Source organism: Hyperolius riggenbachi, chromosome 8, assembly GCF_040937935.1.
Source record: "Hyperolius riggenbachi isolate aHypRig1 chromosome 8, aHypRig1.pri, whole genome shotgun sequence".
NCBI lineage: Eukaryota > Metazoa > Chordata > Amphibia > Anura > Hyperoliidae > Hyperolius > Hyperolius riggenbachi.
In genome coordinates, this window is record NC_090653.1 from 255,460,740 (window position 1) to 255,488,695 (window position 27,956).

A 27,956-nucleotide genomic window follows, 5' to 3' on the forward strand; every position below is an offset into this window, starting at 1 on the left:
TGTGTGATCATCTGTTACTGACCTCTGCTACCAGTCCACAAACATCTACCAGATCTTCTGTTACCGACCTCTGCTACCAGTCTACAAACCTCTGTGTGATCATCTGTTACCAACCTCTGCTACCAGTCTACAAACATCTACCAGATCTTCTGTTACCAACCTCTGCTACCAGTCCACAAACATCTACCAGATCTTCTGTTACCAACCTCTGCTACCAGTCCACAAACATCTACCAGATCTTCTGTTACCAACCTATGCTACCAGTCCACAAACATCTACCAGATCTTCTGTTACTGGCCTCTGTTACCAGTCCACAAACATCTACCAGATCTTCTGTTACTGACCTCTGCTACCAGTCCACAAACCTTTGCCAGATCTTCTGTTACTGACCTCTGCTACCAGTCCACAAACCTCTGCCAGATCTTCTGTTACTGACCTCTGCTACCAGTCCACTAACCTTTGCCAGATCTTCTTTTACTGACCTCTGCTACCAGTCCACAAACCTCTGCCAGATCTTCTGTTACTGACCTCTGCTACCAGTCCACAAACCTCTGTGTGATCTTCTGTTACTGACCTCTGTTACCAGTCCACAAACCTTTGCCAGATCTTCTGTTACTGACCTCTGCTACCAGTCCACAAACCTCTGCCAGATCTTCTGTTACTGACCTCTGCTACCAGTCCACAAACCTTTGCCAGATCTTCTGTTACTGACCTCTGCTACCAGTCCACAAATCTCTGCCAGATCTTCTGTTACTGACCTCTGCTACCAGTCCACAAACCTTTGCCAGATCTTCTGTTACTGACCTCTGCTACCAGTCCACAAACCTATGCCAGATCTTCTGTTACTGACCTCTGCTACCAGTCCACAAAGCTTTGCCAGATCTTCTGTTACTGACCTCTGCTACCAGTCCACAAACATCTGTGTGATCTTCTGTTACTGACCTCTGCTACCAGTCCACAAACCTCTGTGTGATCTTCTGTTACTGACCTCTGTTACCAGTCCACAAACCTTTGCCAGATCTTCTGTTACTGACCTCTGCTACCAGTCCACAAACCTCTGCCAGATCTTCTGTTACTGACCTCTGCTACCAGTCCACAAACCTTTGCCAGATCTTCTGTTACTGACCTCTGCTACCAGTCCACAAACCTCTGCCAGATCTTCTGTTACTGACCTCTGCTACCAGTCCACAAACCTCTGCCAGATCTTCTGTTACTGACCTCTGCTACCAGTCCACAAACATCTGTGTGATCTTCTGTTACTGACCTCTGCTACAAGTCCACAAACCTCTGTGTGATCTTCTGTTACTGACCTCTGTTACCAGTCCACAAACCTTTGCCAGATCTTCTGTTACTGACCTCTGCTACCAGTCCACAAACCTCTGCCAGATCTTCTGTTACCGACATCTGCTACCAGTCCACAAACCTCTGCCAGATCTTCTGTTACTGACCTCTACCAGTCCACAAACCTCTGCCAGATCTTCTGTTACTGACCTCTGCTACCAGTCCACAAACATCTGTGTGATCTTCTGTTACTGACATCTGCTACCAGTCCACAAACATCTACCAGATCTTCTGTTACTGACCTCTGCTACCAGTCCACAAACCTTTGCCAGATCTTCTGTTACTGACATCTGCTACAAGACCACAAACCTCGGCAAGATCTTCTGTTATCTGCTACCAGTCCACAAACCTTTGCCAGATCCTCTGTTACCAACGTCTGCTACCAGTCCACAAACCTCTTCCATGTTTTTTCTGTTACGGACCTTCGCAACCAGTCCACAAACCTTTGCGCTATCTTCTGCTATTAACCTCTGCTACCAGTCCAGAACCTCTGCTAATAGACAATGCTCTGCTTAACCTTCTCTTACCAACTCAGGCTGCTTATAGACAACGCACTGCCTGATCGTCTCTTACCGACCCCGGCAGCTAATGGACAACAGTCTGCCTGATCTTCCCTTACCTACACTGGCTGCTAATGGACAACCTTCTCCCTGATCTCCTCTTACCGACCCCAGCTGCTAATTGACAATGCTCTGCCTGACTCCCTGCTTCCAACCTTTACAATAATCATCCACACCTGGCTAATCTAGTTCATCGTAATGGTTGTGGCTGATCTTGGCCTCGTAGTCTTGTTCGTTGTCTTGGCGAGGCAGCCTCGTTCAGGCCTGGGGGAGGAGGAACTCTATCTAAAACTGTGAGTAGTACAGGAAGTATATGGGAGGAAGGGGAAATTGTTCTAATAATACACATACTGAAGACCATGGTCAGAGCCAGTTCTAGCTGCAATGGTGCCCTGGGGCAAAAGTAACTTCAGGGGCCCCCGACACCCCCCTTCCAATCAAATAACCCCCAGGGCCCCTGAGCCAGCTGTCAGGCCTTATCCAATCCGCCCCCCCCCCCTTCACACAATATCATTAGGTATCCATCATATGTCCCCTAAAAAGCATTTTTGGGGTTCTGGGGTTCCCATTATTCATCTCCTTTTGCTACAACTCACAGTGGTGTAGCAATAGGGGGTGCAGAGGTAGAGACCGCATCGGGGCCCTTGGGCTAGAGGGGCCCACCCTCAACCACAGTATTAGCTTTTTATTGGTCCTGTGCTGATAATATTCACTTCTATAGATGCTTTCTATAGTAGTTATCATTAACACACCGTTCCCCATCCTTTTTGCACCTCTGACTCTGTAGTTGTCATTGATTGGTTTTGCAAAACCTGCACTGGGGCCCACAGCTTCTTAGCTACACCACTGACAACACACCATCCTCACCCCAATGTCATTTGTCACCATAGAGGATGGGAGGAGGGGGAGGGGAGGAGGGGGACCTTGGGAGGCCTGCACAGGCTCTGGGGCCCTGGGGCAATTGCCCCCTTTGCCTCTATGGAAGTGCCGGCCCTGTCCATGGTCCAGTTATTATATATAAATAGAGCGCAGATTATGGGGCAGATACACATATATGTTACTCTCCATAGCTGTCCAGTTTAATTTTTGGGGGTGTTTTCCAACTTTCGTTCAGTGTTCACTGATGTAATTTAGCAGTTTGCAGAGATCATCAGACCAGGCAGAATGCCAGAAAAACATCAGATCTCCATCCAAGTACACAGAGCAAACATTGCTTATTTACTAAAGCAGTGCAGAGTGCGGTGACCTGCCAGCCGCCCATCGTATTTCAGGCTTCTGGTTGTTAGACTCCTACATAAAGCCATTGTGCTTTCCATTGTTCTAGCGCACTGCAGGCACCGTGCGCACATTATTGTTACCATGGCCGGTTCTAGAACTTTTGCTGACTAAGGCAAACTTGTGAGGATGCAGTCATCCCACCCCCCCCCCCCACCCCACCCCCCGGAATTTGAAATGATCGCACAGCACCCAATGACTCATTTAATGTTCTAAAACAGTAAGGGAGTGTGAGGAAACGCGGAAGAGCCGCCGTCTCTCACAATGAGGCGGCTGTTTCCGTGTTCAGCAGCGCGTCACAACGCGGAAAAACCGCTGCATGCCGCATTGGTAACGGCGGAATCCGCATCAGAGGCGGCCCCCGCACTAGATACATTGCATGACAGTACTGGTGTGGCTGGGACTGATAGTCCACCAAGATTCAGACTTACACGCGCGCGAGCACAGAGGCAGAGTTTAAATAGCAGTTAGAAGGGTGTCGGTTGACCAGCTGGGTCAGCTGACAAATTCCACTGCTCTCATTGGACCAGCAATTAGGGAGGTCCTGGAAAGGTCCTAGAGTATATATACTGCTGGTTGTTCACTTGCTCTTTGTCTGGCGGGCGATCACATATGTGGGAGCACCCAGATCCGTAGTCAGATCCGCAAGTGTGCCGGGACCAGCTGGAGCTGTAATCCTACACTTAGCTAGATTCTGTTGATAGCTAAAGTACTAGTTTGATTGTATTTATTTGTTATGACTTTTGCCTGCCTTGACTACCCTTTTGAACTCTGATCTTGTACCTCGATATTTCTGATACTCTGTTGCCGAACCCCGGCTCGTTCCTTGACTCTGCTTCTGCCTCCTGATTTTGTACCCCGATATTTCTGATACCCCGTTGCTGAACCCTGCCTGTACTTTGACTCCGCCTTTGCCTCCTGATCTTGTACTTTATCTGTCCGTGTGTGTACGACCTGGCTTGTCCGACCTCGAGAACCGACCTTACTGTTAGAGGCGGTTCCTCGTTCTGTTAAGTGACCCTTCCGCCAGAGGGTTACTTTCAGTATATCCTTCCCGCTGGCAGCCTGACTCCTCCCGCCTTGGAGAGCTCAGGTTCGCGGAAGGAATCTGTACAGTACGCCTTACTGTACTGAGGCCCTGTCCTCTAAGTGTTACTGTTACACCAAAACACTACACTCTACTCAGGTGAACAGAGGTTAGCTAGTATATCGGATTATCAGTGATACTGCAGATCACGTATAATCTGGTCTACATCTGTATCAGGGCCGGGCCGAGGCAGAGGCTGGGAAGGCTGGGGCCTCTGAGCGCCGCCACCAGGGGGCGCATTTCTCTGTGCTATCCCCAGGCTCAGACTGAGCCGGTGTTCAGACGTAATAACCTACAGGAGCACCGGCGAAGTCCCGATGGAAGGTTCGGTAGGCCTTTTACGTCACCTGACACATGGCGTGGTGGGCCCCCTCTCCTCTCTGCCCATCTCTGTCTGAGCTAGCGGCAGAGTTTTCCCCGGCCAGTACTAATGCTTCTGGCACGGAGAATGTGCAGACCAGGCCCCTAAATGACGTCAGGAAGCAGCAGGAGAGTCATGTGACTCACAGGCACACAGATGCGCAGCTCTCAGCTGATCTCTGGAGACTGAGCAGAGCAGCGCGGATTTTGAATTGAGAAGCCAGGGAGAACTGGCCGGAGCGAGATGCTGGGCTGCCCGTGACATGCTGGAACAGCTCGTTAGGGAGATTATGTTGTGTCTGAAGCTGTGAGCGACAGAGCACAGAAAAAAGATAAGGAAACACCCCAGTGAGAGTGGAGCAGCGGAAAGAGTACAGAAGCAGAGAGGACAGCTTTCAATTACAGACGGAATGCAGGTGACAGAGACAGATGAAGAGATTAAGCTGGGAAAAGAAAGATTAACTCCTTGACAGCAGTCAGCAGAGAAGACAAACAGGAAGAAAACACAGATGGAGGAAAGTTGTAAAGATCATCTGTAGCAGAAAGTGTGCATTACAACTGGGCCAGAGTATAGAGACAGAAGGCTGGTGAGATCTCAATAATGTATTGTCAGAACTGTTTTGATTCACATGCATGCTTAAAGTAAACCAGAGACAAGTATTTGGCAGCGTTTTATACATACCTGGGGCTTCCTCCAGCCCCATCCGCACGGATCACTCCCACGCCGCCATCCTCAGCCTTCTCCCTCTTCGCTACCGGGTCCCATAAGTGTTCAGTTGCTGTCAGTTGGTGCATGCGCAGTGCGCTCCTCTGTCTCGCTCCCGTGTCTGGGAGCCTTCTACGCCTTCACAGCGCATGCACTGACTGGCCGCAACTGGCTGAAGTTCCGGGCCCCGTTACTGAAGAGGGAGAAGACTGAGGTGGGCAGCATGGGAGCGATCTGTGCCAATGGGGCTGGAGGAAGCCCCAGGTATGTATAAAACGCTGCCAAATACTTATCTCTGGTTTACTTTAAACTCACTAAAGATAGCTTAACTTATATTTAAATGTTTCTATGTAATGTGAATTTTTCTAAATAGGAAGTCTTCTGCAGCACTTTACAGAGTACATAATCATGTCACTGAGCTCACAATCTAATCCTGCCATAGTCATAGCTTAATGTCCTACCATATTATTATTATGTATTTATAGAGCATTGACATCTCCTGCAGCACATTACAGAGTACATAGTCATGTCACTGACTGTCCTCAGAGGAGCTTACAATCTAATCCTACCATAGTCATAGTCTAATGTCCACCATATTATTATGTATTTATAGAGCATTGACATCTACTGCAGCACATTACAGAGTACAGGTGACTGTAAAGGGGAAGGAGGGGGACCTCTATATCACTAGGTAATGCAGTCAGGAGCACAGCAGATCGGCCTACAGGGGGCTGGGAAAATCCTCAGGTCGCTGACACTAACCTAGCCCATACCTACACCTAACTGTAACACAGCTATTGTGCTGCCCCGTGCCCAAATTATAGGCTATGACTAATAATTTTAGAGTTTTGACATGGGCCCCTATAGTGGCACCCAAATGACCTACTTTGGGGGGGGGGCGCACTTTGGAAGCTCAGCCTCTGTTGCTGGGGAACCTTGTCCCGGCCCTGATCTGTATTCCCAGTGGTTCTGCAGATCACTGGTAATCAGATCCTCTCTGTGCTTCACCGATCGTTACAGAACGCCAGACCAAAAAACAGATGGAATCACGCGCTGATCCTCTGACTGTGCTTGCCACTTCGGTGGACAGTATCCATCAAGCACTGGGCCAGCACAAAGCCTTAATCGATGCCCTATCAGGCTCAGTGCGAACCCTCCAGACGTCAGTTGATTCAGTGCGATCCCCTCCTAGTGACAACATTCGCATGCCTGTACCTGATAAATTTTCCGGCCACAAATCTGACTTTCGGAATTTCAGGAGTAGAGTGTTATCATATTTCGAATTGAGACCCCGATCCTCGGGGACTGAGACCCAACGGGTCACCTTTATTAAAACTTTGCTGGCTGGTGACTCCCAGTCATGGGCATACAACCTGCCTTCTACCAATATTGCCCTGACCTCGGTGGAGGAATTCTTTAAGGCCATGGCCATAATTTATGACGACCCTGACCTTGCCGCGTCCTCTGAGCGGAAGCTCAAACTTTTGCGGCAAGGCAGAGGCTCGGTCGAGGATTATGCGGCAGAGTTCCGTAGGTGGTCAGTCACCGCTAGATTCGATAACTTTGCTCTGATGGATTACTTCCTGTCTGGGTTGTCGGAGGAAGTCTCTGATCTAATGTTAACTGTACCCGAGCCCAAGACAGTCGATGAGGGCATATCATCGGCCATTCGAGTTGATCGTAGGTTACGCCATCAGAAGCAGGTTAGGGGTAGTCACCGCGTCAGGGTGACATCTTACGCGGCACCATCCGCTACACCCCTAATAACACCTTCTCCGCCTGTCTCACCCTCTCCGGCCTTGCCTCCGCCCGAACCAATGCAGATTGGTCGTTCGAAGTTGACCCAGGTGGAGCGACGGCGGAGAATGACGGAACAGCTGTGCCTGTATTGTGCAGCAGCAGGGCATAGGGTGCAAAACTGCCCTAACAAGTCGGGAAACGAGTTTGCCTAGGAGTAGTGGGGGGTGACACCCTAGGCACACAATTTTCACCCCTTAAAGAGAAAAAATTGCTTCTCCCCTGTACTATCACATGGGAGAATAAGTCCGTAGCCACTGAAGCGTTTGTTGATTCTGGCTCAGCGGCTAATTTTATGGATCTTGAATTTGCTCAGGAGTTGGGTATTCCCCTCACTCCAGTGAGTCCCCCCATTCAGGTCACGGCAGTAGACGATTTCCCTCTGCAACGGGATCGCCCACTGTCACAGACCCCGGAGGTGAAGGTCGCCATAGGGGTACTGCATGGGGAACAGTTACAATTTTTTTGTGTTACGCATGTCTACCTCCACTATTATCTTAGGCATGCCGTGGCTGCAAATCCATTCTCCGCACATAGACTGGGCTACGGGTCAGGTAACCAGATGGTCCGATCATTGTCACCAACGGTGTTTAGGGAAGGTGACATTGGGTCGGACCAAGATTCTTGTGGAGGGGGTTCCCGAAGAGTATGCAGAGTTCTCTGATGTATTTTGTCCTAAGTCTGCTGATCAGTTACCCCCTCATCGCCTGTTCGATTGCCCCATTGATCTCCGTGCTGGTTGTATGCCTCCTAGGGGTCACCTGTATAACTTGTCCGGTCCAGAGAAGATGGCTATGCAGGAATACATTCGTGATAACTTAGCCAAGGGGTTCATCCGGCCCTCCCGGTCGCCTGCTGGGGCCGGTTTCTTTTTCGTTAAAAAGAAAGACGGGGGTCTCCGACCTTGTATTGATTATCGGGGCCTTAATAAGATCACGATAAAAAATCGCTATCCATTACCCTTGATAGACGATTTATTTACGCAAGTCACAGCCGCAAAGATCTTCTCTAAATTGGATCTGAGGGGGGCATACAATCTAATCCGCATCAGAGAGGGTGATGAGTGGAAGACGGCCTTCAACACACCCGACGGGCATTACGAGTACCTAGTGATGCCCTTCGGGTTGTGCAATGCGCCAGCCGTCTTCCAAGAATTAATCAATGAGGTATTCCGGGAGGTTTTGGGTAGATTCGTGTTGGTATACCTCGATGACATACTAATTTATTCCAATAACCTCTCCGAACACAGGGTTCATGTAAAATTTGTCCTAAACAAATTAAGACAGAATAGGCTCTACGCGAAGGTGGAAAAGTGTATATTTGAAGTGACCACGGTCACGTTTCTGGGATACGTAATTTCCACCTCGGGCCTCTCAATGGATCCTGCCAAGGTCACAGCCGTGTTGGAGTGGCCACAGCCAGTGGGGTTGAAGGCCCTGCAGAGATTTTTGGGGTTCGCGAACTATTACAGGAGGTTCATTAAGGGATACTCCACTTTAGTTGCCCCCCTTACCAGTCTCACGAAAAAAGGGGCGGATACCAACCACTGGTCTCCTGAAGCCGTGGCGGCATTTGCTTTATTGAAAAAATTATTTTGCTCAGCACCAATTTTGAGGCATGTTGACACGTCCTTTCCCTTCATTGTGGAGGTTGATGCCTCAGAAGTTGGGGTGGGGGCGGTGCTGTCGCAACGGTCTGGGTTGCAGGGCAGATTACACCCATGTGCTTATTTTTCCCGCAGGTTTTCACCTGCAGAAAAAAATTATGATATAGGTAACCGGGAACTTCTGGCTATTAAGTTGGCATTTGAGGAGTGGCGCCACTGGTTAGAGGGGGCAGAACACACGATCACAGTTTACACCGACCATAAGAACTTGGAATACATCGAGGGGGCGAAGAGATTGAGTCCCCGTCAGGCCCGATGGTCTTTGTTTTTTACAAGGTTTAGGTTTATAATCACGTACACCCCAGGCAGCAAAAACGTCAAGGCAGATGCCCTCTCCAGGTGTTTTGAACCAGAAACGGCACAGCCACCCGCTCCTGAGTCTATCATCCCGCGGGAACTAGTGTTAGCCGCAACAGAGACTTGGGAGGATTGGACGGAGGTTTTGGGTCCATTTCAGCAGGACGTTCCTGAGGGAAAACCCGAAGGGGTTATGTTTATCCCTTTGCCCTTTCGTTTACAAATCCTGCACCTCTTTCACGCCCATAAGAATGCTGGTCATCCTGGAGCTGCTAGAACGCAGGATCTGATTGCCAGGTGTGCTTGGTGGCCTTCTTTGGCAACAGATTGCAAAGAGTATGTCAGGGAGTGTGCGGTCTGTGCCAAGAGTAAATCCTCCCGGCTGGCATCTGTAGGTAAGCTGCAGCCTTTGCCCACCCCGAGTGAGCCATGGACCCACTTGTCCATGGATTTTGTGGGAGAATTGCCCAGGTCTGAAGGAATGTCGGTCATTTGGGTGGTAGTCGACCGTTTTAGCAAGATGGCCCATTTTGTGCCCCTGAAAGGACTCCCCTCGGCTCAAGAACTGGCCGAGTTGTTCATCATTCACGTCTTCCGGCTGCATGGCATTCCGGAAGACATTGTGTCGGATAGGGGAGTCCAATTTGTCTCTGGTTTCTGGAGGGCATTTTGCCGCCAAATGGGCATGAAGTTGTTTTTTTCGTCAGGCTACCACCCACAGACTAATGGGCAGACGGAACGTATCAACCAGTCTTTGGAACAATTCCTAAGATGTTACGTTGCGGAAGCACAGACTGACTGGGTAAAATTTTTGCCCTTCGCGGAATTTGCACAAAATAATTTGAAGAATTCCTCATCTGGGTTCTCTCCATTCCAGATTGTGACAGGGAGATCACCCAAATTTTTCCCTTTTCCAGTTGTGTCATCCCCATTTCCAGCACTGGAGGATTGGCAGAGATCACTTAGGGACAATTGGGGAATTGTTAAGGGGAATTTGCAGAAGGCGTTCCAGAGTCAGAAGGGTCAAGCAGACAAAAGACGATCCGTGGAATGGAAGTTTCAGCCAGGGGAGTTAGTCTGGGTGTCCACACGTCACTTGACCCTGAAGCAGCCTTCTACCAAACTGGGTCCCAGGTTTGTGGGTCCATTCCCAGTGACTAAAAGAATCAATAACGTGACTTACGCCATTGATCTTCCTGCCAGCATGCGGGGCGTAAGGTCGTTTCATGTGTCCCTACTCAAACCTGCGGTCCAGGTGGGTTCCGCTCCTCCTCCCCCTGTGTTGGTAGATGACCAACCTGAATATGAGGTGGAAAAGATTTTAGATTCACGTGTTGTGCAAAACTCAGTACAATATCTCGTACACTGGAAAGGGTACGGCATTGAGGAGAGGCAATGGGTACCGGGGACGCGCATGCATGCAGACGAATTAAGGAGAGAATTTCATGCCTCGCATCCAGAGAAACCTGGTGGGAGTTGTCTGGAGTCCACTCCTCGGGGGGGGGGGGGGGGGGGGGGGTACTGTGAGGAAACGCGGAAGAGCCGCCGTCTCTCACAATGAGGCGGCTGTTTCCGCGTTCAGCAGCGCGTCACAACGCGGAAAAACCGCCGCATGCCGCTTAGGCAGAGCGGCGGAATCCGCATTGGTAACGGCGGAATCCGCATCAGAGGCGGCCCCCGCACTAGATACATTGCATGACAGTACTGGTGTGGCTGGGACTGATAGTCCACCAAGATTCAGACTTACACGCGCGCGAGCACAGAGGCAGAGTTTAAATAGCAGTTAGAAGGGTGTCGGCTGACCAGCTGGGTCAGCTGACAAATTCCACTGCTCTCATTGGACCAGCAATTAGGGAGGTCCTGGAAAGGTCCTAGAGTATATATACTGCTGGTTGTTCACTTGCTCTTTGTCTGGCGGGCGATCACATATGTGGGAGCACCCAGATCCGTAGTCAGATCCGCAAGTGTGCCGGGACCAGCTGGAGCTGTAATCCTACACTTAGCTAGATTCTGTTGATAGCTAAAGTACTAGTTTGATTGTATTTATTTGTTATGACTTTTGCCTGCCTTGACTACCCTTTTGAACTCTGATCTTGTACCTCGATATTTCTGATACTCTGTTGCCGAACCCCGGCTCGTTCCTTGACTCTGCTTCTGCCTCCTGATTTTGTACCCCGATATTTCTGATACCCCGTTGCTGAACCCTGCCTGTACTTTGACTCCGCCTTTGCCTCCTGATCTTGTACTTTATCTGTCCGTGTGTGTACGACCTGGCTTGTCCGACCTCGAGAACCGACCTTACTGTTAGAGGCGGTTCCTCGTTCTGTTAAGTGACCCTTCCGCCAGAGGGTTACTTTCAGTATATCCTTCCCGCTGGCAGCCTGACTCCTCCCGCCTTGGAGAGCTCAGGTTCGCGGAAGGAATCTGTACAGTACGCCTTACTGTACTGAGGCCCTGTCCTCTAAGTGTTACTGTTACACCAAAACACTACACTCTACTCAGGTGAACAGAGGTTAGCTAGTATATCGGATTATCAGTGATACTGCAGATCACGTATAATCTGGTATACATCTGTATTCCCAATGGTTCTGCAGATCACTGGTAATCAGATCCTCTCTGTGCTTCACCGATCGTTACAGGGAGCAGATGGAACAACTTGAGACATGACATGCTCCAGCTAGACACAATAACACACTGGCTGGCTGGCTGGCTGGCTGGCTGCGAGTCTGTGACAAACAATCTGCTTACCCTCAGCCAGTCGGCCGTCCTCTATTCCTCCTCAGTCAGGGCAACAGTGCCACCTCCTCCCATCTGCTGTGCAAGTCAAATGAAACACTGCTGCTCTCCTGCCTCCTCCCCCCCCCCCCTCACTCACTGTCAGACTCCTCACACAGCACAACAAGCTGCTTTTCCCCAATGATGACCTCTTCCCCTCGCTCTCCTCTCGCTTCTTCTCCTACTCCCACTGCATGCTGTTAGTGTAAACACATTACAAACATGCCGCCCCTGTAATCTCTGCGCCTGATGCAAATGTTTCACCTTGCTTCATGAGAGAACTGGCCCTGATTGTTGCAGTGGGATTACAACATACATGTTATACTAATAAAACACTGTGCTTAAAGTAAGCGTTTAACCAATGAAGGTGGTGTGCTTCTAGAATAATACAACAGTTCATATGGAAAGTGCTCTATCATATAGTCCACAAGTCAATGCAAATATGGAGAGGAGAAAGCACTTGCACGAAATGCAGCAGGGGTGGATACTGCCACACTGGGCTTACCTGCAGCGTGTTCCAATGGTAGTCCATGATTTCAATCAGAAGAGAAGAAGGAGATGGGCATCAGAGACCTCTGATGAAGCAGGGCTAGTCCCTGCGAAACAACTGTCAGACTTGTCCTTCCCCCCCCCCCCCCCCCCACACACACACACACACTGCTGTAAGCTTTTTTTGTGTCAACCCAGCCACAATAAAGGGTATTTTAGCAGCTGTGCCCATCTCCTTCTTCTAATCTGATTGATATAGTTCACAAGTGATTCAATTAGAAACTAATCCTCTAATCCAACCGAAGCATGGAAGACAGACCGTTTTTTACAGGCTCAACCACCTGCGTAGGCCCTCTTGCTGACTCCCGGTTGCGCTATCCAAACGCCAAACCTGGCACACTGTCCTGTTTCTGTGGTCCCACCTGACCGGTTTCGTCACTAGTAATGTAGTAGTGACTCATCAGGGGCGCTGAAAGTGCCGATTATGGTTTTACGCTGTGGTGGCTGCAAACTTTTGTCTTTGAGGTGTTATGCATATAAAGACCTAAGACCAAAGAAGCTGAGGGGGAGAGTCCAAGATAGGTGGGGGGTGCACAATACCCCAGAAGCACTGCAGACCTATCTTGTAGAGGGTCATATACTAAAGGTGAGTGCCTTGTCTTAAAGGGAACCTGACGTTAGAAAGGTAAACACAGCCGCACAGCGCGGCTGTAATTTATGGGGTCTGGCTAAGCACAGGGGGGATTTAAGGGGGATCTGATTAGCAACAGAGGCTGGGCTCTATAGGCAGAGCCAGCCTCTGTATGTGGATTTTGTTGTGAGAACCCCGCCTCGGGTTCTCTTTAAAATAACACCAGTAGCCTGACTCTCCAGCTGATCCTGTGTCTCTAATACTTTCAGCCACAGCCCCTCAACGAGCATGCAGATCAGGTGCTCTGACTGAATTCAGACTGGATTAGCTGCATGCTTGTTTCAGGTGTGTGATTCAGCCACTACTGCAGCCAAAGAGATCAGCATGGCTGCCAGGCAACTGGTATTGTTTAAAAGGAAAAATCCATATCCCTCTCAGTTTAGGTTCCCTTTAAGGGTGAGGTGGCAGTGGTCACTCATGGATGGGACTCTTTTTTTGTCACGATCTGTCTTCCATGCTTCGGGGTGGATTAAAGGATTAATTCCTAATTAAATCACTTGTTCACTGGACTATGTGATAGAGTGCTTTCTATAGGAACTTTAAATTTGGACAACATATATAATGCATATCAACCCCTTGTGTGTAATGTGCTCACCATCACTTTTTCAGAAATGTGTAGAAGTTTAGCCTTGTACACATGCTAGAGGAAAGCATCTGGGCCAATAACTTAGCACATGTGCAGGTGTCCCATGATCAGGGCCGGTGCTAGACTTTTTGTTGCCTGAGGCAAACTTGTGAGGATGCGCATCCCCCCTCCTTTCAGAATTGGAATGATTGCACAGCAACCAACAATTTGCACCACACGTTATAGCTGCGGTGAGCCCCCGAAAAACCCACTCTTGGTACAGGTAGGTGCCCCAAATGTTGGTAGCTAGGCACAGTTGTCCCCAGTATAGGTTAGCTAGGTACAGTTGCCCGCAGTATAGGTTGGCCAGGCACTCTCTTCACTTCCTGTTTCTGCTTGGTGCTGCCCCCAGTCTTCTGCCGCCTGAGGAAGTCGCCTCACTTGGCATCATGGGCGGACTGGGCCTGCCCGTGATGACATCGCCAGATCTATATACAACAATGGCAAAATAGCAACGGGCTAAGGCAATGTTCTGTGCCACCAGTGATGCTTGCGAATTTTTGCCCAAGTAATTTTCGCATCGAAAATCCTATATTTGAATTCTGCGAATTTTCGCGAAAATCTTCAGAAATATTCACGTTTTTGACCAAAAGCGAAAATTAAAGAAACTTTGCTGTATGCGGACGCTTATGCCCTTATGCGGAAAAATTTCCACAATAATCCGCTAAATATGTGCATGGGTGAACTAATACATGCGTACATTCTACCTTACAATGCGGAATAGTATAGGTATAGAAGGGCAATAATATTTCTACGCATGTGCAATGATCCGTATAGACGCAGTTACCGCACGCATAGTTGACTTCACAATACATACGTCAACTATGTGTAACGGGCGAAGCTTCGCATAGCGGTACTACGACTACGCGGAAATACGTACGCGATAAACTATGTATTTAACGCGAAAATAACGGGCATTAGGCGAAAATTAACGTGAAAATATTCGATCAAAAAAATCGCCCATCGAAAAGAGATTTGTGCTTTTTTCGGCGAAAAGAATATTTGCATTTTCGCTCATCACTGGTTCTGACACTTTTCCTGCCTATCAGAAGCTTTTCCATCTTGTATCGTCACACGCTCCCTCTCTATTGATCTGTACTGAACTATACCTGGGCAATATAATGCTTGTTCCCTGCAGTGTCACCCTAACAACAGAGCACAATCTTTACAGGTGACTTTGATCGCGCATGGATGTGTGCGCACCTTAAAGGACTGAACTTCACACCAATCAGTAGCCGATACCCCCTTTTTTAAAAGCAAGCAAATATTGCAAAGTCAGACTTCATACCCCTCTCACTTAAAAATAAATCAGTGCTGCTGTAGGACTACAGTGTTTTACCAACTTTAATAGCCCGTGACTGAAGAACCACTTAGTGAATCAGCCTTGTTGTGTTTTCGTTGTGTAACTGTTCTTTCTGCTTGTAGGGGATAATATTTCCTCAAGTTCTAACTGGATTCATAGCAAATCTCATCAATGCACTCATCAATTACGTCTTCCTGTATGTGCTTGGCCTGGGGGTCACGTAAGTTCCCTTCTCATAAAAAAAAACATTTATTTCATGTTTTATTTATTCATTTATTTATCTGTTGTTGTTGTTACATCTGATCAGCACTTATTGGCCATATTTGGTTAGAGAAGAGCAAGCTTCTAACTGCTGATCGGTTAGCTGGCATCTGATTAGTTAAGGAAGCTGCCAGTTAATTGATCAGTGGTTTTCATTTGTTAGGACAGCTTCCAGCTTGCACTTCCTGGGTCTGAGAAGATTTGCAGTTATTGCTGTTATTATTTATTGCTGATAGATCGGCTCCTCTCCCAGTGACCAGAGTGGGTCTTTATTGCTACCAATATTATTACCATACCTCCCTACTTTTTTGAGATGAGAAAGAGGGACACTTAAGCCACTCCCCTAATCACACCTCTATCACACCCCTAATCACGCAAACCATAAAGATTTCATAAGAAAAATATGTTGTTTTATAATTCAAACCACGCTGGTCATTTGTATCCTGGTTCATTTTCCTTGATATTAACATTTTGAAATTAGTAATATATCAATTTAAAGGATGGGAATAAAGTTTAGAGTCAATCAAATACATTTTTTAGTAGAGAAATATATATTTACATAGAAAGAGGGACAAATGAGGAGGACAGAGGGACAAGGCTCCCAAAGAGGGACTGTCCCTCCAAAAGAGGGACAGTTGGGAGCAATGTTATTGCTGCCAACCAAACAGGGCTGAGGGCAAGTTCTGCAGCACCAGGGGCAGAGATTCCAAAGTGCCCCCACCCCAGTATAGGTAGCAGATGTGACCCCAGAATTAGGTAGCCCTCCTCCCCAGTATAAATAGCCAGATGTACCCCCAGTATTAGGCAGCCCCCCATCCCCCTGTATAGGTAGCACAATGCCCCCAGTACTGTACAGTATTAGGTAGCCTAATACGAACCCTAGTATAGTCAAATAGGCCCGCGGTATTAGGTGCCCCCCTCCCCAGTCTAGTCAGATGTGTCCCCAGTATTATGTTGCCCCTCTACTCAAGATAGATAGCCAGATATGCCCCCAGTATTAGGTGTCCCCCTCCCCAGTATAGTCAGATGTGCCCCCAGTATTAGGTTGCCCCCCCCCCCCCAGTATAGATAGCCAGATATGCCCCCAGTATTAAGTAGGTCTCCCCCACGCACCATAGATAGAAGTATGTGCCCCCAGGATTAGGTAGCCTGTCTCCCTAGTATAGAAAGCTGGATGTGCCCCCTGTGTTAGGAAGCCCCCCTCCCCAGTATAGATAACTATATATGCCCCCTTGTATTAGGTAGCCCCCAGTATTGATAGCCAGATGTACCCCCTGTATTAGGCAGTATTCCCTACCCCCTTCCCCATGCAGTGTGTTTGCGAGCGGAGTGTGCTGGAACAGTTACTTTCTTCACAACACTGCACGCCTGTTGCAGCGTCTCCTCTTCATGACTCTCTCATTTAAGGGCCGGCGCTACCATAGAGGCAAAGGGGGCCCCAGCAGCGCCGACCCTGCTATATTTTCTTTCCCCACCCACTCACACTGCTCCCCGGGGCCCTGCTGCAAGTATATTAGCAGCCATAATTACCTTATTCCCGGCGGGTGAGCGGGCGGGCAGCGGCTGCACTCGGAGACACGCTGTCTCCCTCCTTCTCTATGACCCGGCGTGTGCTTACACATGACGCGCCGGGTCATAGAGAAGGAGGCTGCTAATATACTTGCAGCAGGGCCCCGGGGAGCAGAAGGGCAATGTGGGGGGGGGGGGGGCAACGCTGTAGTTTGCAGTCCCAGGGCCAAAGGGCCCCTTGAACCAGCCCTGATCATTACGTGAAGCCACTAGATGCCTCTGCCACTGTGCCATGGCCTGGCTCCTCTGCCAAATTGGTGCCCTTTGGGTATGACATAAGACAGAGACAAGGGATGGGTAAGACTCGGGTAAAGAGGAGGACCCTCAGTAGCTGTAGCAGCACAGATTGTGGGAGACCGTGTGTGAGAGAGTGGAGGGAATGGAGTAAACCGTCCTTTGTTTCTATCCACAGGGGCTCAGCTTGGGCCAACACCATCTCTCAGTACCTGCAGGCCATTCTCTTATTTGCCTACATCGTGTGGAAGAAACTGTATGTGGAAACCTGGGGAGGTACCGACCGCACGATCTTGTCTTACATCATTGCAGAGACATGAACCATTTAGTTAGTGGGGTCGGGTAGAAGTCTAATGGAGAAACATATAATTGGTTAAATCGGAAACAGTAAATTCGGGCGCCTGAGGCTAGTGGACAAATCGTGCGCCGCCATTCACTCCTATAATAAATATCGTTTAATGGGCGCCCGATAGGAAAAAAGGGCGCCGGTGAAAAATAACGTTTTAAAAGCGGCGCCCGGAGACTTAATGTTTTATTACTGCTTCTCATGATTACACATTATTTAATGATTTATACATTTTTAAATATTATTTTTAAACGAAAAACAGTACAATATTTTTTTTCAAACATTATTTTTAAACGAAAAACAGTACATTTTTTTTTACATTATTTTTCAACGAAAAAACCAACAGGGGGGTCTTAGGTTTAGGCACCAACAGGGGGGGGTCTTAGGTTTAGGCACCAACAGGGGGTCTTAGGTTTAGGCACCAAAAGGGGGGTCTTAGGTTTAGGCACCAACAGGGGGGTCTTAGGTTTAGGCACCAACAGGGGGGTCTTAGGTTTAGGCACCAACAGGGGGGTCTTAGGTTTAGGCACCAACAGGGGGGTCTTAGGTTTAGGCACCAACAGGGGGGTCTTAGGTTTAGGCACTAACAGGGGGGTCTAGGGGTTAGGGGTAGGTACAGGGAGGGTTACTTAGGCACCAACAGGGGGGGTCTTAGGTTTAGGCATCAACAGGGGGGTCTAGGGGTTAGGGGTAGGTACAGGGAGGGTTACTTAGTAATTTTTTTTTTTAACGTTATTATACGTTTCAGTATTTAAACGAAAGATTAACGTTTTTACAATTGCCGATTTAATGCACATTATTTAATGATTTATAACTTTAAAAAACATTAATTTTAAACGAAATACAGTACAATACATTTTTAAACGTTATCCATGCTTATCGTTAAAAACCCGGCGCCCTTTTTTCCCAGCGCCCCTTTTTAACGTACGCGGTTAAATCAGCGGTTAGGCCTGGAACCCACTAGCAGTACATTACTAGGCCATTTCTAAGCACTTGAAAAGCTCTTGCTAATGTAATGCTATGAGTGTGATCCCACTTGAGCGATGTGATTTTATAAAAATCCCCCATAGCATTGCATTAGCAAGAGCTTTTTCAAATCACTAGCGCTTAGAAAAAGCTGCTAGTGGGTTTGAGCCCTCATGCTGTAGACACACTGTGAGCACTTTAGCTTTTCTGACCCTTAGCATTTTCTGAGCTTTTTTTTTTTTTTAAATGCTTCCATTGACTTACATTAAAATCACTGTAAAATAGCTGTAAAATCGACGCATTTGTGATTTTTCGGCAAAAAACAATTTACCGCAATTTTAAGGAAAGTCAAAGGGAGCATTTTTTTTTAAATGCACTCAGAAAAGCACTCAGAATGCCCTCATAATGTGTCTACAGCAATCATGTGATCACGTTCTTCTTATGCTTCCTGTGCAGGCTAAGGCCCCTTTTACACTTAATCAGTTGGTACGCGTTAGTGTGCGTTGGTACGCGTTTTTTCAATAGCAGTGCATTGGGAAGAAGATTTCAGTTAAAACGTGTTAAGTGTGAAAGGTGCCATAGGAAAACATGGGACTTACTTTGAAAATCAGTTTTCTTTCCGTTTTAACTTAGAGCAACTGAGAAAATTTAGAAGAAAACTTAATAAGATATGGGCCACAGGGCCCGATCCAATTCACTTTTTTTCCTGGGTGATTTTCACATCTTATTAATAAAATGCCTTTTAAAGGATACCAGAGCTGAACCATACAGTAAAAATGTGCCCACTGCTCCCCCCGTTCTCCTCCGTCCCCCTCCATTCTTGCACAAATGCCCCTCGGCAGCTACTTCCTGGTCGGCCGGGTTGGGCATTAGTGCGCAGACTGTGGCCCAGCCATGCGCATCCTTGATCGTGTGCCTGCAGCCGGGAGGGCACTGCGCATGCATATGACGTCATGACTATATAATGCACAAAGCGCTCCGGCCTCGAGCAGTACACAATCTATGACGCACACAGCTGGGCCTGCGCACTAATGCCCAACCCGGCCGACCAGGAAGTAGCTGCCAAGGGCATTTGCACATGAAATCAGGAGGACGGAGTAGAATGGGGGGAGTGGTGGGCATGAGGACTACTTCATATACAGTGGGATGCGAAAGTTTGGGCAACCTTGTTAATTGTCATGATTTTCCTGTATAAATCGTTGGTTGTTACGATAAAAAATGTCAGTTAAATATATCATATAGAAGAGACACACACAGTGATATTTGAGAAGTGAAATTAAGTTTATTGGATTTATAGAAAGTGCGCAATAATTGTTTAAACTAAATTAGGCAGGTGCAAAAATTGTCATTTTATTGATTCCAAAACCTTTAGAACTAATTATTGGAACTCAATTTGACTTGGAAAGCTCAGTGACCCCTGACCTACATACACAGGTGAATCCAATTATGAGAAAGAGTATTCAAGGAGGGTCAATTGTAAGCTTCCCTCCTCTTTTAATTTTCTCTGAAGAATAGCAACATGGGGGTCTCAAAACAACTCTCAAATGACCTGAAGACAAAGATTGTTCACTATCATGGTTTAGGGGAAGGATAAAGAAAGCTGTCTCAGAGATTTCAGCTGTATGTTAGGAACATATTGAGGAAATGGAAGACCACAAGCTCAGTTCAAGTTAAGGTTTGAAGTGGCAGACCAATCTCGGATAGACAGAAGCGACGAATGGTGAGAATAGTCAGAGGCAACCAACAGACCAGCACCAAAGACCTACAACATCATCTTGCTGTAGATGGAGTCACTGTGCATCGTTCAACCATTCGGCGCACGTTACACAAGCAGATGCTGTATGCAAAAGTGATGCAGATGAAGCCTTATCTCCACCCACAGCACAAACAGAGCCGCTTGAGGTATGCTAAAGCACATTCGGACAAGCCAGCTTCATCTTGGAATAAGGTGCTGTGGACTGATGAAACTAAAAAACACCTGCTACCTACATCAAAATATGGTGGTGGTTCCACCACGCTGTGGAGCTGTGTGGCCAGTGCAGGGACTGGGAATTTTGTCAAAGTTGAGAGACGCATGGATTCCACTCAGTATCAGCAGATTCTGGAGACCAATGTCCAGGAATCAGTGACAAAGCTGAAGCTGGATCTTTCAACAAGACAACGACCCTAAACACTGCTCAGAATCCACTAAGGCATTCATGCAGAGGAACAAGTACAATGTTCTGGAATGGCCATCTCAGTCCCCAGACCTGAATATAATTGAAAATCTGTGATGTAAGTTAAAGAGAGCTGTACATGCTCGGAAGCCATCAAACCTGAATGAACTAGAGATGTTTTGTAAAGAGGAATGATCCAAAATACCTTCAACCAGTATCCAGCTCTTATTGGAACCTTCAGGAAGCGTTTAGAGGCTGTAATTTCTGCAAAAGGAGGATCTACTAAATATTGATTTCATTTCTTTTTTGTGGTGCCCAAATACAGTGGCTGGATAGTGTATTGGTTAAGGGCACCGCCTTTGACACGGGAGACTAGGGTTTGAATCCTGGCTAGGTCAGTTCCTATTCAGTAAGGAGTTCAAGGCAAGACACCCTAACACTGCAGGGTGGCCTTTTGAGCGCGTCCCAGTGGCTGCAGCTCTTGAGCACTTTGAGTCCGACAGGAGAAAAGCGCTATACAAATGTTCGGATTATTATTATTATATTATTATTTATGCACCTGCCTAATTTCATTTAAACAATTATTGCCCACTTTCTGTAAATCCAATACACTTCATTTCACTTCTCAAATATCACTGTGTGTCTCTCCTATATGATATATTTAAGTGACATTTTTTATCATAACAACCAACTATTTATACAGAAAAATGATGATGATTAACAGGTTTGCCCAAACTTTCGCATCCCACATCCCAATGCCTGCACCCCCGTTTTTACTGTATGGTTCAGCTCTAGTATATAGCAAGCAAGAAAACACTAATTTTGACAGGACTTTTTTACCTACTTTTTGGTACTTTTTTCAGTTGCAGCGTGATGAAAATTTATTTTAAGTAGAAGATGAAAAATAATTATCTCCTAAGAGAAAACTTGGGAGAAAAAGTGTATTGGATTGGGCCTATGATGTCTAACGGAGTTTAATAATCAGTCAACAAGTCTTGGAAGGAGATTTGGAAGCTGTAATGTGAGAATCTTTTTACCCTATATTAATAGCTAAACAAAACAATTGTAAGTACCATAAATTAAATAAAATAAATAAATAAATCAAACATATCACAAAACATTCCCTCAACATAAATAAACTCTATATGTCTAATCATCTCATAGGATTCTTGGGGGTGCCAAAATTGGGCAAATAATTACCCATGAACAAATACAAATAAATACGGTACTTATGTATTTATGTATGCTTATATTATGTATATAAATAATTATGCAAAATTATGATTGGATTACACAAAATCAGTTGCAAGTCCAAATCGTAATTACGTAAGGCAGTAATTGCAAAAATGTATGCAAAATTTTGCGTAATCGTAATTCGTAGAAGACGACCCTCACTATTTCATTGTTTCAATGTATAATGCTGAACTGAATGAAAAGCAGTTTTAACAACAGTAGAATTCCCATTTAGGGTGGTCTACAGCTTGCTTCGAGGAGTGGGGTGCTTTCATCCGACTGGCCATCCCCAGCATGTTCATGCTGTGTATTGAGTGGTGGACGTTTGAAATCGGGATCATACTAGCAGGTCGGTTTTGTTAGAGATTTTACAACAGTTACCTTAAACTGCAGTATTGTAAAACAACCACAAGATGTCACTATGTGTATTACGGGATAGTAATCTGAATGGGATTGTCATTTCCTGTATTCAGAGGCGTAGCAATAGCCATAGCAGCCATAGCAGATGCTTTGGGGCCCTGGAGCATAGGGGGCCCAGGAGATAGTAAATGTATTCACCATTAACTTTCTTGTGTTTTTCCACTCTCTTACTTTGTCTCAGTGCCCATCAGGCTTGCTCAAATCCGAATTCGGGAGATACCCGGATAGTTCTATCCGGATACCTCCCAGTAAAGCTTTGCAGGGGGGGGGGGGGGGGGGGGGGTCAATCTTACCTAAATGACGTCTTCTTCGGTCCGTACGCGTCACCTCCCACGATGCGCTCCAAGCGCTGCATGCGCCGGTCACGTAACTACAAACACTTCCTCCTTCCGGGTTGAAGTAGGAAGTGTTTGTAGTCACGTGACCGGCGCATGCGGCGTTTGGAGCGCATCGTGGGAGGCGACGCGTACGGACCGAAGAAGACGTCATTTAGGTAAGATTGCCCCCCCCCCCCCGCAAAGCTTTACTGGGAGGTATCCGGATAGAATTATCCGGATATCTGCCGGATTTGGATTTGAGCAATCCTGGTGTCCATGGACTATATGCAGTGTTGATTGCATGAGAATGTAAATAGCCCAGTTAACTCATATCCAGAGGGTAGGGGCAGGATCCATTGCTTAAGTGTGCCTACATCTGAGGGCCCTATGAAAATTTTGCTATGGGGCCCCTTTGACCTCTACCTGTGCCACTGCCTGTATTCACTCTGTCTTCTTCCTGTTCTAAGTAAGCCGCATTACCTGAGGTTGGTGTATGATTTACTGTATATCTACATGTTATCCTTCAGTAAAGTGTTCTAACTTGTTATACTGGCTATACTTTTAGCCAGTCACGTTTATGACATTAGAAAGAACAATCCCTGCGCTGTCTTAGGTTGATGGTGGACAGATGCGTGCTGCTCCAGAAGCTGGATGGTGCCAGCGAATCTGACAAAAAGGATAAAAGAAAACAAGAGCGCACCGCTGGTGCAATAACGTTTTTTACTTCGGTCAATCACGCTGATATAAGTTGCACTTACATTGTATAGGAAGTCAATGCGCCTGTCAGGCCTGCCGTCTATCCACTCCTGTGTCCCGCGCTTGGCCAGGTCCTCCTGATGAAGGCGTGGTCTACGCCGAAACGTTGTGACGTCAGACGGCATCTCCGCGTCCAGGCTCCGCCCACCACCTCCGACTCCTACGCTGACACCAACGCGTTCCGCTGCTCTGGCCAAGCGCGGGACACAGGAGTGGATAGACGGCAGGCCTGACAGGCGCATTGACTTCCTATACACTGAAAGTGCAACTTATATCAGCGTGATTGACCGAAGTAAAAAACGTTATTGCACCAGCGGTGCGCTCTTGCTTACGTTTATCACATTGTCAGTGGATGTGTTTATAGATAAAAGCAGTTGATGTTGTCCATCTCACACAACGGCCGCTAACGAGAGTTCAAATGATCGCGGCACTTTGCGTGGGAGTTGTCGGAGCTTTAAAGATCCCATCCACTATGATAGTCACTATCCCTGCGCAACACAAAGCTTAATTCGCCTAATCGTGCTCTCGTACCCACGTTGTGAGATCGCGGAAACGATCGCTTGTCGCTCAAAAAAAATCACCAGTTAACGGAAGAATCACGCACAACATTGGGACGTGGATAAGAGCCTTAAGAGAAGGGGGGGGGGCTGCCTGCCTGCCACAACGAAGGATTAAGACAAAATAGGGTCCAAGGCAAGGTAGGTAGTAGCTGTGGCTCCCCATAATAGTCTTTTCAGTAAGCTGAAGTAGGAAAGGTCTCAAAAAAAGGTGGCCGCCAGGCCCCTTGACATCTGCTAGGCCCCAGGCACCTGGGTTGCCTTGTGGATGATCCTGCAGTAGTATAATGTGTGTACCATATAATATTGTTTATTGTCTCCTCCCCCTCAGGAGTGCTCAGTGTGGAGGACCTTGGCGGACAGTCCATCATCTTCCAAGTGGCGAATATCGTCTTCATGGTAACCGTCTAGTAAGGTGTGGTGCAAATCCTCATGGTTGAGCACGCAACATATCTGTTTTTTTTTTCTTATAACTGAACATTGGGGCAGCGGTCACACTTGGTGGCGATGGTCGCACTCTTGTAAAACATCAGTAAGGTCCTGGTAGGCGGAGTCAGCCATGTGGTGACTAGACTTAGCCCTCACAAGCAGGGTAACATACGCAAAGGGTGTAAGAGGCCCCCAGGAGTGTATAAAGCTGAGTTAAAAACAATTAAAAGAGAAAAAGGGAGAGGTGGCTTACCTCAATAACGACAAATTTAATAAGCAAAGGCAACGCATTTCGTGGGATCCATCAGAAAATGGCACCTGCGAATAATGGCGCACGGTGTTGCCGCTAATCCGTTTGCCGCTTATCGCTATTTAACGTTAAAGCCTTATTGTTATTTAACGTTAAAGCCTTATTGTTATTAGCGTTAACACACAGAACCCTTTCTGTACCTATCTCTAACCCCTAAACCCCCCCTGGTGGTGCCTAACCCTAACCACCCCCCTGGTGGTGCCTAACCCTAAGACCCCCCTGGTGGTGCCTAACCCTAACCACCCCCCTGGTGGTGCCTAACCCTAACCACCCCCCTGGTGGTGCCTAACACTAACCACCCCCCTGGTGGTTCCTAATCCTAACCACCCCCCTGGTGGTTCCTAATCCTAACCACCCCCCTGGTGGTACCTAACCCTAACCACCCCCCTGGTGGTGCCTAACCCTAACCACCCCCTGGTGGTGCCTAACCCTAAGACTCCCGCTCCCCCAGTGGTGCCTAACCCTAACCTTGACAGTGTTACATTAAATCCATTCACCATTTTGCAGTTAAATACTGTCTGCAGTTTGGCTTATGTAGGGCGCTATTGATAAATAACGTTACTGTGGGCAATAACGTCTGCTGTTTGACAAATGAACGGCACTATTGATAAATAACGTTAGTGTGTGCCACTATTGATAAATAACGTTAGTGTGTGCCGTTTTTCTTCTTTTTTGCCCTGTGCGCCATTATTATGCAGTACTAACGATAAATAGCGATAAGCGTATCTTTTTAATGCGGCGCCATTTTTATGCATAGGCGCTGTGCGCCATTATTTACTGATCCGATTTCGTGGGTCTCTATCCTCTTCCTCAAGCCAAATACAGTGCCAAAAGGTTTCACAAGCCAAGTGCAGAGCGCTTCTCATTTAGAAGCTCTCTACATCTGGCATGGGAAACCTTTTGGCCCGAGGAAGTGAGCAGAGACCCACGAAACACGTTTCATGTGTCTATGAAAAATTATTTATATTTATATATGAATTTGTCATTATTGAGGTAAGCCACCTCCCCTTTTTCTCCTTCATTTGTTTTTGACTCAGATTTATACACTCCTGGTACCTCTTACCACCTTTGAGTTGGTTTAGCTCAGCTGACATGGGGGGACCCGCACCTGTACATCATGCAGAGCAGCAGAGGCAGTGGCATATTATACATTACATGTTCCTAGTGGCAGGACATTTCACTTCAGTGCAACTCATCGCCCCGCCATGCAGCCAATCACCAGGCAGCTTATGTCCCTGTCACATGAAATCAAGAGACTGGAGCCTCATGGTGATGGGCTGCATGGTGCAAGGATGAGCTGCACTGAAGAGGAGTGAAGAGGACCTGTCCTGCACCTAGGAGCAGGTAATGTATAATGCACCACTGCTGCACTGCATTACGTACAGGTGCGGGCTGAGCCCCCCCAAGCCCCCCGGGCCCCCCTACAAATGTAGGGGTCACAGGGGCTATTGTTATGCCCCTATTTGTATGCATTTTCCCAAAGATAATTCATTTCACAATGGATTGCTCATGTAAATATATATGGGCTCATTCACAGCCGGAACAAGGTCCTCCAGCACCCAAGGCTGAGACACCAAAGTGCGCCCCTCCATCCCTGCCACCCCAGCCATCACACACTGATTGCTATTAGACTGATGCTGGATACACACGGTGCGTTCGCGCACTCGATTTTCCCGTCGATTCGTTTATTTCCAACATGTCCGATTTGGATTTCGATGGATCGTTAGGTCGATTCGGCATACTTTGCATGCAAATCGACATAACGATCCATCGAAATCCAAATCGGACATGTTGGAAATAAACGAATCGACGGGAATCGACGGGAAAATTGAGTGCGCGAACGCACCGTGTGTATCCAGCATAAGAGGCGCCACAGGGCCCACAACCTCCCCAACACCTCTAGTTATCTAGTATCTAGTATATGGTATCTAGTATCTAGTTATATGGCTTGCAGTCACTGCCATGTATCCCCTTTTCTTATTTCTTTCTGCTTCAAACACAATTAGGAATGACAGCTGAATGAATTCTGCGCCCCCTCCTACACTGCGCCCTGAGGCTGGAGCCTCTCCAGCCTATGCCTCGGCCCGGCCCTGGGCTCATTTAAGAACATGAATTTTTACATGCGGGGAAAAAAAATGGTACTTACGTATTATACTGTCTGAAGAGTTTAGCAGCTCCTTGTTTAAGTTCTGTTTGCTCCGCTACCAAGATTTAACCCTGGCTTTCCATTACACCAGGTCCCTTGTCAGTGCAATGCACCGTTGCCAAGTTCAAGGGTTTTGAAGGAGTCTTGTCCGCTGCATTTTGAGAGGTGAAGAGGGTGTATAGCTGGGCCGAGTCTCCACCAGCCCCGGCCAGTAACAGACAGTGAGAGGTCAGGAGGGTGTATAGCTTGTCTGCTCCTTCCTCTTCTGTAATGAGACCCCTGTGACAGAAGATGACCTCCCGGGGGTGCTGCTGATCATCAATGTCGGGTTCTTCAGAGGTGGAGAGGATGTATAGCTGGGCTGCTTCTTCATCTTCATAGAGTCTCCAGCCCCGGCCAGTAAAACACAGAGAGAGGTCAGGAGGGTGTATAGTTTGTCTGCTCCTTCCTCTTCTGTAATGAGACCACTGCGACAGAAGACGACCTCCGGGGGCTGCTGCTGATCATCAATGTTGGGTTTGTCCGGTAATTCTCCAATCACGCTTTGTGCAGCCAAGATGCAGGGGACACCCCTCCTTCAAAACCCTTTAACTTGGCATCGCAGCATTATGCTGGGGATACACTGTACGTTTTCCCCCTTATCAATCGAGCCGCTGATGGCTCGATTGATAATTTCCGACAGGTCCGATGACCCCGCTCGATCCCCGCCTGCTCGATCCCCGCCTGCTCGATCCCCGCGGGCGGACAACAGTGGAGAGTTGAGTGGAAGATAAGGAAGCGCCCGCGGGGACGAGCGTGAAACATTCCAGACGGCGGCGGGGACGCGGCGGGAGTCGATCCGGCGGCTAATCGAGCTGCCGGGTCCGAGCAGAGGCGTAGCTAGGGTTTTCAGCGCCCGGGGACAAAGACTATTAATGCGCCCCCTAAGGTGAAGGGTCGTGACCAAATGTGGGCGTGGTTATGGGTACTCCACATTTGGTCACGCCCCTTCAAATGTACATGGAGGTTAGCAGGCTCACGCTCACCCACCCTCCCTCAGTATGTACCTTCCAGCATGTTCCAAGACAAATTCAGCAATCATGAGCCCCCCACCCCCATCAAGACAAATTCCGCAATCATGAGCAAACATGAGGCCCCCAACAAGACAAATTTAGCAATCCTGAGGCCCCCAACAAGACAAATTCAGCAATCATGAGGCCCCTAACAAGACAAATTCAGCAATCATGAGGCCCCTAACAAGACAAATTCAGCGATCTTGAGGCCCCCAACAAATCATGAGGCCCC

At 47.7% G+C, this 27,956-nt stretch overlaps 1 protein-coding gene across 5 annotated transcripts in view; it reads left to right on the forward strand.

Annotated features, from left to right (window-relative positions):
- LOC137528524 (multidrug and toxin extrusion protein 1-like) overlaps positions 1-27,956 on the forward strand; it is a 149,339-nt gene that overhangs the window by 112,081 nt on the left and 9,302 nt on the right. For 4 of the 5 annotated variants that reach the window (XM_068249837.1, XM_068249836.1, XM_068249842.1 and 1 more), the window contains 4 exons: positions 15,095-15,192; positions 17,215-17,312; positions 21,973-22,086; positions 24,119-24,186. In XM_068249837.1, coding sequence (XP_068105938.1) covers positions 15,095-15,192; positions 17,215-17,312; positions 21,973-22,086; positions 24,119-24,186 — 378 coding nt within the window. Of the gene's footprint in view, positions 1-15,094; positions 15,193-17,214; positions 17,313-21,972; positions 22,087-24,118; positions 24,203-27,956 lie in introns of all 5 variants that reach the window. The other variant, XM_068249843.1, reaches the window with a different exon arrangement.